This window comes from Eretmochelys imbricata, chromosome 5 (genome assembly GCF_965152235.1).
Source record: "Eretmochelys imbricata isolate rEreImb1 chromosome 5, rEreImb1.hap1, whole genome shotgun sequence".
Classification (NCBI taxonomy): Eukaryota; Metazoa; Chordata; order Testudines; family Cheloniidae; genus Eretmochelys; species Eretmochelys imbricata.
The window spans coordinates 35,047,132-35,061,751 of record NC_135576.1 but is presented as its reverse complement, the minus strand read 5'-3'; the positions used below and the strand labels follow the sequence as shown (position 1 = coordinate 35,061,751).

Sequence of the window (14,620 nt, the reverse complement as noted above, 5' to 3'; positions counted from 1 at the left end):
TTCTTTTGAGCATAAGCTTTCGTGAGCTACAGCTCAAGCTTATGCTCAAATAAATTGATTAGTCTCTAAGGTGCCACAAGTACTCCTTTTCTTTTTGCGAATAGGGAAATGGGGACTACAGTGATAGAACAAGGACAGAAATGAGGATTTCACATCCCAGCTATTGATAAGTGAGTTCTTGCCAGACAGGATGCTAACAAACTAAGTTTCCTTTTACGTTTTCCAGGCACTTCCCTTTCTCTGGAGGTGATAGGCATTATCAGGACAGGATTGTATTCTTAACAGCCCAATAGCAGCTTCTTTCAATGTGACTAGTTTGGAATGTGAGGATGCGACCGTTCGCTTCTCAGTTTATGGCTGCCTCTGCTGCGTAGCCAAAGGCCTTAGCCTAAGAACAGGGCCTCAGACTGTCACAGTAAGAGAAGGCTCTTACACTGGCAGACAGTGATTTTGATTGTTTCTTTTATACCTCTATAACTAGTTAAGTGATAAGAATACACCTAAATTCTTAGAGTATAGGCCTTTACAGACAGGCCTGAATATCTATATTCTAACAATGCCTACCATAACACAGGTTTCAGAGTTGGAGCTGTGTTAGTCTGTATTCGCAAAAAGAAAAGGAGTACTTGTGGCACCTTAGAGACTAACCAATTTATTTGAGCATAAGCTTTCGTGAGCTACAGCTCACTTCATCGGATGCATTCAGTGGAAAATACCTTACCCACCTTGTATCTCTAACTTTGCTGTCTAGTTTGCATAGCATATTCTTATCACAAAAGTCCTGTTGACTCCCTCTATTTACATAAAGTGCTCTCCATGAGGCTCCTAATATCCATATGCCCATCATGGCTCAACAATGAACTGAGGTATTGAAATTGTGGTACAGATTTTAACACTATACCATCTAGTTTTACTTGTTCCTCATTGTCCCTCTCAATGAAGTATTGCATATATTCAGTTTGTCAGCTGATTTGTACGTCATTCTAATGTAGACCTCCATAGCTCTAGGTCCCTTTCCAGTTATTTTCACAGCACAACAATGTCATCAGCAAAAAACATGCTCCACGGAGCCTGTCCCCCGAAATTAAAAAGCATGCTCCATGGAGCCTGTCCCCCAAACTTCAATGAGCACACTGCTGCGGCCCAGCTCAGATGTGTGCTAAAGGCCGCCTGCGTGGTTGGGGCCTGGCGTTCAGGGTTGGGGTCCAGGCTGCCACTGTGGCACAGGAAAGACATTGTGGGCCGCATATGCAGCTTACAATGATAAATAAGTTTGAGAACCACTGTGCTAAACAATCTGCTCGCTGTGACACTGTGTAAGTTTCCCAGAGTTGAAGAAGAGTTCTGTAGAGACTGTGTAAGCTCAAAAGCTTGTCTCTCACCAATGAAAGTTGGTCCAATAAAAGATGTTGCCTCACCCACCTTGTATCCGTATCCTGAAACTGACACTGCTGCAACACTGCAAAAAGAGCAAAGTACAAGATGATTAGACCTGCCATAACGTGTGGGTTGGAATGCTGGCCGATGAGGAAGAGAGAACAACTACTTCATGTTGCCACAATGAGTGCTTAGGTGGATGCTGGGTAAGACCAGCTGTTCAGCTGGGCAATTAAATGGTACGAGCAATGATGCTGATACTCCCTCAGTTTTTCTGTGATGGGGGAGGGGTGTAGTATGTGAGATGATGAGATATGGTGGCCAGAGAGGAGAGAGACCACAAGGACGGTGTAGGAAAAAAGTGGTTTGAGATGCTGAAGGAGGAAATGAAGAAGGCTGGTGTCCGTTTGGAAGCCACACTTGACAATATGTGGAGATGAACAAGAGCCACCAACTCTGATTTGATGTGACAAGGCAAAGAAGATTTGGATGAGTTTCTGCCTGGGTTTTCTCAGTGTCTGGAAGAATTGCTTATTAAAAATTAAATAACCTTCAGATACTGACAACTCTTGTTCCTTAGAACTCTTGTCTGGAACAGATTACTCCGTAGTTCATCTAACTTGGGTGTCATAGCACTCCACTCATTGTAGGCTTTGATACCACACAATACCACATGTGGTGGTTTGCTGCTTCATGTTTTCTCTATGGTGGCTTTTATGCCAAAGGATTTTGACGGTCTCAAAATGTTTATATAAACAGGAATTATTTCATTTGCCACTGCAGTGCAACTACTTCTGGGTTGAAATAGCTGCTGTTTGAGAGACAGCCATGCTGTGTTGTCTTTCCAGGACAAAAAGTGAATAGTGTATCAAATTACAGCTACATGGGAAATCTTAATCAGACACCACTCTCCTTGAAAAAGTGCCATAACCCATTCATTGTCCCCAGATAATAGTCAGGGCTAGGGCTTTCCCTCTCAGCTGAAAGGCAGCACCTTCAGTAGTGTACTCCTAACACCCCCATAACCTTTTACTGAAAGGACATAATACTAATTAAAGGTCCTCAATGGAGAATTGACCAGGCTTTGTACCACCTAAGGTTGATATATGTGCCTCCCATGATGGTATGGCTTCAGACAATTAAAATTAAAGTACTCTTAACATGACTAGGATAAAAATACACTAACACTTAATATATTAACTTACAGGACCTAGTCCTCATTATCTGCTTTTTATTTTTAATAGCACCCAAAAGTGTGCTTACATCTCCTAATATGGATAAGCTTACAAAGAAAGGGCCATATCCTGGAGATACTTATGTACTTGAATAAATAGACATGCGCAAATCTTAAGGGATTGTTGGTGTGAATAAAATAACTTTCATGCATATTCTATGTATGATCAGAGTGTAATTGCAGATAAGATATGAGAGGAGGGAGGCGTCAGGGAAAAGAGAAACATCCAGTAAGACTGTCTGGGTCCACAGTTACTAGTGCACAGCATGATGAAGCGCAAAAAAAAAAAAAAAAAAAAAAGGGCCACACAATGAATAATTGCCTACAAGAAACTTGCCTTGGCAAACTGGGCTCTTGAGGAGGGAGTATAGCTTTGGAGAATGCCTCAAGGAGGATGTTCATGCATAGGCTGTGACAATGAAAAGAATGAAAATGACTCTGGGAGAAGTGGCCAAATGGTGCATTCTGGCTGCCCTCCTAGATGGGATGTAGAGCATGTGGGTGGGCATACAGAAAGATCAAAGCGCATCTGTAGAGAGATTTTGTTTCACAGGGACCCGAAAATGGTGACACAAAGTTTGGCTGTAGACGATGGATCGTGTGGTGTGGTCAGGGTGAAAGCTGGAGGCATGTAGGTAGGAATAGCGGTCAGTAGGTTTCCAGTATAGGGTGGTGTTTATGTGACCATTGTTTATTAGCACTGTAGTGTCCAGGAAGTGGATCTCTTGTGTGGACTGGACCAGGCTGAGGTTGATGGTGGGATGCAAATTGTTGAAATCATGGTGGAATTCCTCAAGGGCTTCTTTTCCATGGGTCCAGATGATGATGATGTCATCAATATAGCGCAGGTAGAGTAGGGGCGTGTCAAGGTTCCTCCCCCACTCTGAACTCTAGGGTACAGATGTGGGGACCTGCATGAAAAACCTCCTAAGCTTATCTTTACCAGCTTAGGTCAAAACTTCCCCAAGGTACAAAATATTCCCCCCGTTGTCCTTGGACTGGCCGCTACCACCACCAAACTAATACTGGTTACTGGGGAAGAGCTGTTTGGACGCGTCTTTCCCCCCAAAATACTTCCCAAAACCCTGCACCCCACTTCCTGGACAAGGTTTGGTAAAAAGCCTCACCAATTTGCCTAGGTGACTACAGACCCAGACCCTTGGATCTTAAGAACAATGAACAATCCTCCCAACACTTGCACCCCCCCTTTCCTGGGAAATGTTGGATAAAAAGCCTCACCAATTTGCATAGGTGACCACAGACCCAAACCCTTGGATCTGAGAACAATGAAAAAGCATTCAGTTTTTTACAAGAAGACTTTTAATAGAAAATAGAAGTAAATAGAAATAAAGAAATCCCCCCTGTAAAATCAGGATGGTAGATATCTTACAGGGTAATTAGATTAAAAAAACATAGAGAACCCCTCTAGGCAAAACCTTAAGTTACAAAAAAGATACACAGACAGAAATAGTTATTCTATTCAGCACAATTCTTTTCTCAGCCATTTAAAGAAATCATAATCTAACACATACGTAGCTAGATTACTTACTAAAAGTTCTAAGACTCCATTCCTGGTCTATCCCTGGCCAAGACCAGCATACAGACAGACACAGACCCTTTGTTTCTCTCCCTCCTCCCAGCTTTTGAAAGTATCTTGTCTCCTCATTGGTCATTTTGGTCAGGTGCCAGCAAGGTTACCTTTAGCTTCTTAACCCTTTACAGGTGAGAGGAGCTTTCCCCTGGCCAGGAGGGATTTCAAAGGGGTTTACCCTTCCCTTTATATTTATGACAGGGCGTGAGGGGACGAGAGCTGAGGAAGCATTGTTCTAAGTCAGCCATAAAAATGTTGGCATACTGTGGGGCCATGTGGGTACCCACAGCAGTGCCACTGATCTGAAGGTATACATTGTTCCCAAATGTAAAATAGTTATGGGTAAGGACAAAGTCACAAAGTTCAGCCACCAGGTTAGCTGTGACATTATCGGGGATAGTGTTCTTGATGGCGTGTAGTCCATCTTTGTGTGGAATGTTGGTGTAGAGGGCTTCTACATCCATAGCGGCCAGGATGGTGTTATAAGGAAGATCGCTGATGGATTGTAGTTTCCTCGAAGTCAGTGGTGTCTCGAAGGTAGCTGGGAGTGCTGGTAGCATAGGGCCTGAAGAGGGAGTCTACATACAATCCAGACAATCCTGCTGTCAGGGTGCCAATGCCTGAGATGATGGGGCGCCCAGGATTTCCAGGTTTATGGAGCTTGGGTAGTAGATAGAATATCCCAGGTTGGGGTTCCAGGGGTGTGTCTGTGCGGATTTGATCTTGTGCTTTTTCAGGGAGTTTCTTGAGCAAATGCTGTAATTTCTCTTGGTAAGTCTCAGTGGGATCAGAGGGTAATGGCTTGTAGAAAGTGGTGTTGGAGAGCTGCCGAGTAGCCTCTTGTTCATATTCCGACCTATTCATGATGACAACAGCACCTCCTTTGTCAGCCTTTTTGATTATGATGTCAGAATTGTTCCTGAGGCTGTGGATGGCATTGTGTTCCACATGGCTGAGGTTGTGGGGCAAGTGATGCTGCTTTTCCACAATTTCCACAGACTGGGAGTGGCTAAGTCATTATGCAAGGTAACCTATTTCCCCTTGTTTTTTCCTACCTCCTCCCCCCGACGTTCTTGTTAAACCCTAGATTTGTGCTGGAGATGGCCCACCTTGATTATCATACACATTGTAAGGAGAGTGATCACTTTAGATAAGCTATTACCAGCAGGAGAGTGGGGTGGGAGGAGGTATTTTTTCATGCTTTGTGTGTATATAAAAAGATCTTCTACGCTTTCCACAGTATGCATCCGATGAAGTGAGCTATAGCTCACGAAAGCTTATGCTCAAATTGGTTAGTCTCTAAGGTGCCACAAGTACTCCTTTTCTTTTTGCAAATACAGACTAACACGGCTGTTACTCTGAAACATGTTAATAGCTGTATTTGTCCCAGGAGATGAGACAAAGTTGATGATAATGTCTTTTACTGAATCAACTTGCATTGGTGGAATGGACAAATTTTTGAGCTCTTTCTCAGGTCTGGAGAAAGTAACTAGAACCTCTGCTAATTAACTGCATGCTCATCCTGTTAAGTCTTACACCTGTGCTCTGTTACATTTTAACCTGTGCTGTACCTTCTCTTAGGGTTTTGCACACTTGTCACTTTCAGCTGTTAGTCACTAACAAAAACAATGAGTTCCACATGGCTCATGGCCCATAAGTAAGTTAGTTTTTTGTGAAGGGTGGTGCATGGTGGAAAGATCAAGGCAATAGTGATAGAAAAATCTGACCTGAGATCGCTGAGTGGTGGTGGTTATGTATAGCAGTAGGTGCCTATGATCTAAGCTTTTACCTTTTGGAAGGCCTGGTTTGAAATATTAACCAATAGCTGATGCTTCAAAGACCAGCCTTTCACCCTGGCAATACAGCTAGCCAAATGTACAATTCTGTATGCAGGCCTGGAGATTAAGTTTTCCCCTGTGACCTCTAGGTTTATATCTTGAATTATGTGGAGGAGACCAAAAATAAATCTGCCTATAAGCAACCTGACTTACACCTTTTTCTTTAGCTAATGAGATTGCTACTCTACTGCATCCTCATCAGTTTTTGTTTAGAGCAGCAAAGAGCTGGGGGGTGGTCCCTAGGTTGCATCCATACACTTGCTGTGCTGGTGATCTAGGCGATCCCAGGATAGCTGTTGGTTATAGACAAGAAAATATCTATCCTTCTAAAATGCAGCTCTTCACTAAATCTCTGGGATGCATAGAGAAGACTAAATGGCACAGTTATTTCTCTTTTGGTATATATTCTTATCTTAGACTTCAGGTTTGATATAATTAGGGGTAAAGGGGCAGTGGGGGGGGAGGGAAGAGCATGGTTTTGAATAATAATGATGTAGTTAGTGGGGAGGCAGGAGGCTTGGTCTTTGACCATGTTGGCTTACAGTTACGACTTGAGTGCTTGATTTAGTATTTGTCTCAATGCCATTATTTGCTTGAATCTTGTGGGTGTTTCCTGTTGGCTGGAGTACTGATAAGAAGCTCAGTGTTGTACAGAACATGCACTAGACAAGGTCCCGTAGCTTTGTTAGGATGCTTGGATACCACTGTGATAAACACAGAACTACTTAGCTAGGTAGATGGAAGGACATTATTTCAGACAGACCTCTTTAAAGTGATACTTTTTTTAGCATCAACGTTCAGGAATATGTTTATTATCCGTATCCTTCCTTGTGTTTTTTTTTTTTTTTTGGGCTTGTCTGTTCTCATAAACAGCACTTTCCTCTGTAACCTGCGTGAGGGACTGTAGTTTGTTTCAGTGAGCAAAATTCTTAAATCAATATATTGGCCACCAAAAACAAATATTCTTCACTATGAACTTAATGACTTCTCTATGGGGCCTCTCTAGCACAAAGTAAAAGGGGGGGAGGAGGAGGCTTCCAATCCCCCCCCCCCAGCCACATAACGTTGCTCTCTTTCAATTTTCTGTTCTCATTGTCTTCTTTTCCCATTCCTCTTCTACCCCTCCTATGCCTACCTGATGGTGATGTCAGGTTCCTCTTTCTGAGGCCTTACAGAGGGATTGGAGGTTCCTTCCCCCTCTCACAGAGGAGGGATGTTTCTCTTGGCAGGGGTAGCAAAGTTCTTCCTCCTCTGACTGGGAGATGTCTGACAGAAAATTCCCTCCACTTCTTCATTCCTTCATGGTGAGGGGACTGAAGGGCAGGATTGCTGCTGACATGATCTGTTGTCTCATGCTAAATCAGAACATCTTTTGTAAGTGCACCTTGGAGTCTTAGTCACAGCTTGGTACTGAGAAACATCCAAAATGGAGCACGGAATCAAGTGCTCTCACGGCACCAACTGGGGAGTCACTAGGCCTTCACATGGGACTGGGGAAGGGGGAGAATTAACCTCCTTCTATTTTTCATTTGTCCAGTTTTAGTTTCATTTTTAATTTCCATCAACTTAATCTCTTCTCTCTCCCGCCACTCCCAAATTCCAATACATCCAGTTTTGGGGCTTATTTCACTACTTGCTATTTTACATACTGCAAGAAGAAATAGTTTATACCCCTAGACAGCTAAAGAGGGACTAACGTGACTTAGTATTCTTGAGTTTGAGTTTGAAATACTCCTATTCTGAACCTCTGTAGAGCCAGCTGATCAAAGAACTAAACCTAGTAAAAATGCCATCCTGGGTTTTTGATGTGACTGCCTAAGCTTCTGCACACCTCTGACCAGGCAATGTCTGTAGATCATATAGTGATTAAGGTCATTTAAAGGTGTTCTTTAAAAAATGTGGGCGGGGAATAAATGTTGATTCCTGAAGGCTTACAGCACAGACTGTGACCATGTTTGTTCCAGGACTCTATCCAGTATGCATGAATTGGGGAAAGCATTCTTCCCTCCTTCTTCCCCCCCCCCCCCCCCACACCCAACTGCTTTACCTCCCCTCAAACTCCCTGCCTTGGTGAAAATGAAATGAAACAAAATTTGCACTCTCTGAAGTTAGGGAGCTGGCCAGAGAATAAAGGGCGAGTTGTGCCTTCCTTAAAAGTAGGATCAGGGCAGAATAGGCACACTGGTCAACTTAAGATATCTCAAAACTGTTTAAAGAGTCCTATTTTTGGAATATTTTATACTAGATACACAGCCAGTGCACACCTGAGGGTGGAAGGAACTTCTGATTATTCAGTCCTTCTCTGCGCTTATGAACATGTACTGTGGCAATCTTCAGCTAAGGGCCTTGAAGCCTAGAAAGCAGCCTGTGGTTAAACCATTTAAAAACAAACAAACCTATAACCTTCTGACTTGCTGCATGTTTGCTCTTTCCTTTTTAGCACTTATTTCTCTCTGATGGAAAATGCTTGCGGATAGTCTTTCTGATTTAAATTTCTGAATTTTCCTGTGTAATATTTTAATTTTATTCCTTTTGCTAGCGGGCCTGCCTTTTGCAATTCTCACTGCGAGGCATATCCCCTTCCAGAGAGGAGTTTTCTGTAATGATGAATCCATCCAGTACCCTATCAAAGATGACACCATTTCTTATCCATTGTTAGCAGGAATAATTGTTCCTTTCAATGTAATCGTTGTAAGTTAAACCTATTTTTCTCCATTACATTCAATTTAAGTAGGTGGGAGTGGGGGTGTATGAATGATTTACTACTAGATTAATACATTGGTAAAGCAGTGCATTCTTCTTAAAAACAAGGATAAACCCCACTGTCCTTATTCCAAGTGGAGTTAGAGTAACGTAAGTGGTGTTTGGGTCAGGGTACCTAAAGGAATTTATTAATTGGGGCCAATAAGAAACCTACCAGAGAGCGGACACGTTGGTATGACAGTGACATACATATTTTGATTATAGATGTCTTATTCACATTTCAGGCATTGCAGGACTAATGTCTCCTTTTCATAGTTGCGAATATACATGTTAAACCAGAAAGTAAAATGTACTGCAACCTTGTATGTTATCTGAGAGTGTCTCTAAAATATCAGAGCTTGAGGCAACCGCTTCAATTTAAGTAATAATTTGCCACCCAGTGGTCTGATGCTTCTATATAGAGAAACAAAGCTGTAAATTCTGACTTCTGAAGAGTAAAACACAGTGGCTACCAGTCAGAATTGATTGCAAACAGTAGCTTGTGGAATAGTTATAACTTAATTTACACCAAATAAGCAGGATGGGTGAATAAGAGTGGGTTCTTCAAGTACTATTACATTGGGTATTTTGTTTACATCAAGGGTAGAATTTGGCTTGATGTAAAAGACTACCATCAGCATAAATAGTTATAACCCTGGTTATAGTTAACGCTTCCTGCTCTAGAAGCAGTTTAAGGCTTTTAACAGTTTTAAAGCAAGGCTCATGGAACTCCCTTAAATTTTTTGTCCAGCTTAAATGTGGCTGTGTAGTCGCAGCACCAGCTCTGGGAGAGAGCTCTCCCAGTGTTGTAAAAAAACCCACCCTTACGAGGGGAGTAGCTCCTAGTGCTGAGAGCACTATCTACACTGCCACTTTACAGCGCTGAAACTTGCAGCACTCAGGGGTGTGTGTTTTCACACCCCTGAGCGAGGAAGTTGCAGCACTGTAAAGTGGTAGTGTAGACAAGGTCTTAACAATTGACTGAACGAGAAGAAGGACTGAGTGGACTTGTAGGCTCTAACGTAGTACATTGTTTTGGTTTTGAGTGCAGTTATGTAACCAAAAAATCTACATTTCTAAGTTAAACTTTCACGATAAAGAGATTACACTACAGAACTTGTATGAGGTGAATTGAAAAATACTATTTCTTTTATCATTTTTACAGTGCAAATATTTGTAATAAAAATAATATAAAGTGAGCACGGTACACATTGTATTCTGTAAAAAAGAAAAGGAGTACTTGTGGCACCTTAGAGACTAACCAATTTATTTGAGCATAAGCTTTGTGAGCTACAGCTCACTTCATCGGATGCATACTGTGGAAAGTGTAGAAGATCTTTTATACACACAAAGCATGAAAAAATACCTCCCCCCACCCCACTCTCCTGCTTATCTAAAGTGATCACTCTCCTTACAATGTGATCACTTTAGATAAGCTATTACCAGCAGGAGAGTGGGGTGGGGGGAGGTATTTTTTCATGCTTTGTGTGTATAAAAGATCTTCTACACTTTCCACAGTATGCATCTGATGAAGTGAGCTGTAGCTCACGAAAGCTTATGCTCAAATAAATTTATTAGTCTCTGAGGTGCCACAAGTACTCGTTTTCTTTTTGCGAATACAGACTAACACGGCTGCTACTCTGAAACCTGTATTCTGTGTTGTAATAGAAATCAATATATTTGAAAATGTAGAAAAACATCCAAAAATATTTAAATTTCAACTGGTATTCCATTGTTTAACAGTGCGATTAATCGTGATCAATTTTTTTGAGTTCATCATGTGAGTTAACTGTAATTGATGGACAGCTGTAGCCTTTTGGTCCTTTGTAAAGCACAAGTATGTTCTTGAAATGCTTGAATTAAAAACTGCATATGTCTCAGGGTGCTCTAAATTAAAATCTGAAAGGGTATAGACAAATATAAAGCTTAGAATTGTGAAACTCACTTTTTTTGAGTTGATAAATTGTTAAAGGTAAAAGGGACCATTATGATCGTTTTAGTTTTTTAGCGTACATAGGAGTCCCGCATAAAACTTTACTTTTAGTTGCACCAGCACATTATTTTTTGGTAGTATAAAGATCTTCTCCAATCTTCATCTTTAAGATAAGTGTCAGAGCTGGGACTAGTGGCCAGGTTTGCCATCTTCCAGTCCAGCACCTTACCACCTGGACCTTTCCTGCTGCTCTAGAAGCACACCTTTTGAGTTTGGGACCACTCCATGCTTAACTTTAAGCATGTGCATTTGTGGGAAGTTTTGTGTGTGGCGGGGGAGGAGGAGTAGGGTAGGGAGCCCCTTGATGAGAAGGACTTCTGGACACTGATAAAACATCATTTCTGGCAAACTTGTAAAGTAGCAGGTTTTTTCTGATCCATTTTCTAGTGATGTCAGCAGCCATCTTATAAGGGGGTGAACAACTTCCCACCAGATTGGTGTTTTTTGTTTGTTTTTTTTTTTTTAAACCGGCTTAGCAGGAGGAAGCACTAATGTTATAACCAAATTATGGTGTCTTGGCTTTTTTCTGGTGCTGTTAATTTCTCCTCAGATTGTGTATACCATTTACTGAAGTGGTTCCAGGGCCCTGCTCTGATTTCTCTTTACACTGATGTAGCCCCATTAACTTCAGTGGGTTTCTAGTTCTCAGCAGGATGAGATCAGAATCTCAGCCAGTGTCCACAATAAGATAACCTTTACTTGCTTTCACAAATAGTCACTTTTTGAAAGCCACTGCCACCAGCTGTTCAAGAACTGCTCATTGTAATATAAATCTTTTTTTCCCCCCCCATATGCAACTTGTTGGCTGTGTGAGGAGAAACTTTTTGCTAAGAGCTTTCAAAACCCTGGACTAAACTCTGCTCTGTTTAGCTGGTGTAAATCGAAGTAACTCCTTTGATTTTTAATGTCTTTTAGTGGCACAGGGAACAGAATTTGAGCTGCCAGCACAAAGCAAAATGAGTACAGCTTTCATTAAATACAACCTTCATCTTTAATATTTAAGTCGTGTGTGTGTGTGTGTGTGTGTGTGTGTGTGTACACGTGTGTGTTATCCTAACTTAAAAGGGGGTTTTAAACCTATAACTGGAGTGCCTTTGTATGTAATAACACCCTGTACTTCGCTCCCTCTTCCCCATGGGCCCTCTGTGCCCCATGCTCACATACTTTCACACAAAGGCCCCCAGCCAGTCACCATCCTTCCAGATAAAGATGGGATCTCTGAGGGTCTGATCCAGCACCAATTTCAGTCCATGGAAAGGTTCCCAACTGACTTCAGTGGGCATTTGGACCAGGCCCCTAAACAGCACTACTGGGCCTTTCTTTACTGGTTCCCAGAATCAGTCAAATTCTCAAGTACATGTCTGACTTCTAGCATAGAAGTAGTTCCATTTCTGAAGTTAGACGCTTGCTTAAGTACGTTGCTGAAGTGGGGCCTGTTCAAGGAAATGCTGCATAGCATTTCCAGCCCAGGACAATCAGACAGCAAGACACACAGTCTGGGAATTGCGATAATGCTTTACTTGTATTATAGCAATTTGAAATACATTTTCTTTTACAGGGTGATACATTACTATTGTAGTAGTAATTGGCTTCTGAAATATTGGGGCTACAATTCACAGATGGTAAAATGTGAGGGAAGAGTCTGTTTTTGAAGGTTTTTTTTGTTCTTGTATTGCCACGTTTAGGTCTCTAATCGAGTGACCAGAGAGATTGAAGTGTTCTCCAACTGGTTTTTGAAGGTTATAATTCTTGACATCTGATTTGTGTCAGTCTTATTCTTTTACGTAGAGACTGTCCCTCTGCCATGTCCAGTTGGAGAACACTTCAATCTCCCTGGTCACTCGATTACAGACCTAAAAGTGGCAATACTACAACAAAAAAACCCTTCAAAACCAGACTCCAACAAGAAACTGCTGAATTGGAATTAATTTGCAAACTGGACACCATTAAATTAGGCTTGAATAAAGACTGGAAGTGGATGGGTCATTACACAAAGTAAAACTATTTTCCCATGCAAATTTTTCCACTACTATTACTCACACCTTCTTGTGAACTGTTGGAAATGGGCCATCCTGATTATCACTACAAAAGGTGTTTTTTTTGTTTTTTTCCTCCTGCTGATAAAGCTCACCTTAACTGATCGCTCTCGTTATAGTGAGTATGGCAACACCCGTTTTTTCCATGGGGGGGTGTGTGTCTGTATGTAATCTTCCTACATTATTTTCCACTGCATGCATCTGATGAAGTGGGTTTTAGCCCACGAAAGCTTATGCTCAAATAAATTGTTAGTCTCTAAGGTGCCACAGGTGGTACTCGTTCTTTTTACTGATACAGACTAACACGGCTACCACTCAGAAACCTGTCAAAAATTTTGTCATTCAGGTTCCAGTGTTGGCAAAGCCTAACTTAAATTTTGCTCTGATTCTGAGTGTAAAAATTGTCAGTCTTGTACACATGGTTGATCATCCATTGCCTTACATCTTGTAGCTATTTACATCTGTACAAAGTAGGTGTAAATCAGAGTGGCAGCATTTTACAGTTATTTTGCACAGGTCTAAACAACTAGACAAAGTGCAAAGCAGTAGAGAATCAAGCCCTACTTTTCTTAATCCTTAAAAGTGTGTTTTCAGAAATAGAACAATACTGTGTTTTGTTAATTAGCATCATTCAAACTATTTTCAGTCATTTTCTAAACAGCTTTTCCATATGTGCGTGGAAGGAAAAAACTTCCCATTATGTTAGTCGCATTAGTGGGATGAGTCTCTTTTTGTTCATGAAAAAGAAAAGGAGTACTTGTGGCACCTTAGAGACTAACCAATTTATTTGAGCATAAGCTTTCGTAAGTGAGCTGTAGCTCACGAAAGCTTATGCTCAAATGAATTGGTTATAGTCTCTAAGGTGCCACAAGTACTCCTTTTCTTTTTGCGAATACAGACTAACACGGCTGTTGCTCTGAAACCTGTCTTTTTGTTCATGGGATTTTTTTCAGTAGGTTGACGATTGAAATCCAACATTGCTGCTTCTTTCTCCCCAGTAACTGCGTAGATAGTGACATTGGATTAAATAGTTTTTTATATTTATAACAAAATCACTTTTTACCAATTTCCCACAAGAGACTGAAGTGCATGGAGAAAACACTGAAAACCTCTTGGCTTTATGAACACATGAGAGAATAATCTTTGTTCTACGACTACGATGCCAAAAATAGAAAAAATTCAGAAGCATGAAGCATTCTCCTCAATTATTTTTTATTAAAACTTAGCTTCCTAGAGGAAGCCTGTCTTTAACGATTCTGTTTAACTGAGGAATAGGAGGTTCCCATTTTACATAATTGGCCTTTAGTACGTCTGGCACAAGTATTCAGATTTAGCCTTTTCAATTAAGTTTGTGACATCTGAAAACCGTGCTTCTGGCACAGCTGATAATTTCCATTCAGAAGAAGGCTAAGAATGAACAGAAAGTTTTTACTTAAAATTAAATGTCTCTTGGGAAGTGGCTACTCATCAAGTTGAGTATGAAGTAGTGTGGGAAAGGTGGAGTTTTTTGTTTTTCTCTGAGAAAAAAAGACTCCAGTTTCCAGTTTTTCTATGGAAACCATCTCCATTACAACTGAATATATAAGGCAGAGAATGAGAACAAACTATCCTGTTTACCTGAAAGCTGTTTAAAATTATGTTGGCTCAGCCTTTGGAATTTATACTTCTGAGTGATTCCCAGAAAATCTTTGCTGCTTCCTGCAGCTTAACAATTGTACAAGGTTTAAAACATGAAATTACACAAATGTTGATGTAGTTGAGACTTATGACAACTGTTGATGATTTTTTCTCTAAGGAGACATAGGTGTG

The 14,620-nt window shown here is 41.1% G+C and overlaps 1 protein-coding gene across 3 annotated transcripts in view; it reads left to right on the top strand.

The window, feature by feature from the left end:
- Window positions 1–14,620, top strand: part of PLPP1 (phospholipid phosphatase 1) — a 131,798-nt gene that overhangs the window by 43,390 nt on the left and 73,788 nt on the right. The window contains exon 2 of one of the 3 annotated variants that reach the window (XM_077816852.1): window positions 8,580–8,731. The exons of the other annotated variants lie outside the window; for them this stretch is intronic. Coding sequence (XP_077672978.1) covers window positions 8,580–8,731 — 152 coding nt within the window. The remainder of the gene's footprint in view (window positions 1–8,579; window positions 8,732–14,620) is intronic. 3 annotated transcript variants of the gene reach the window in all.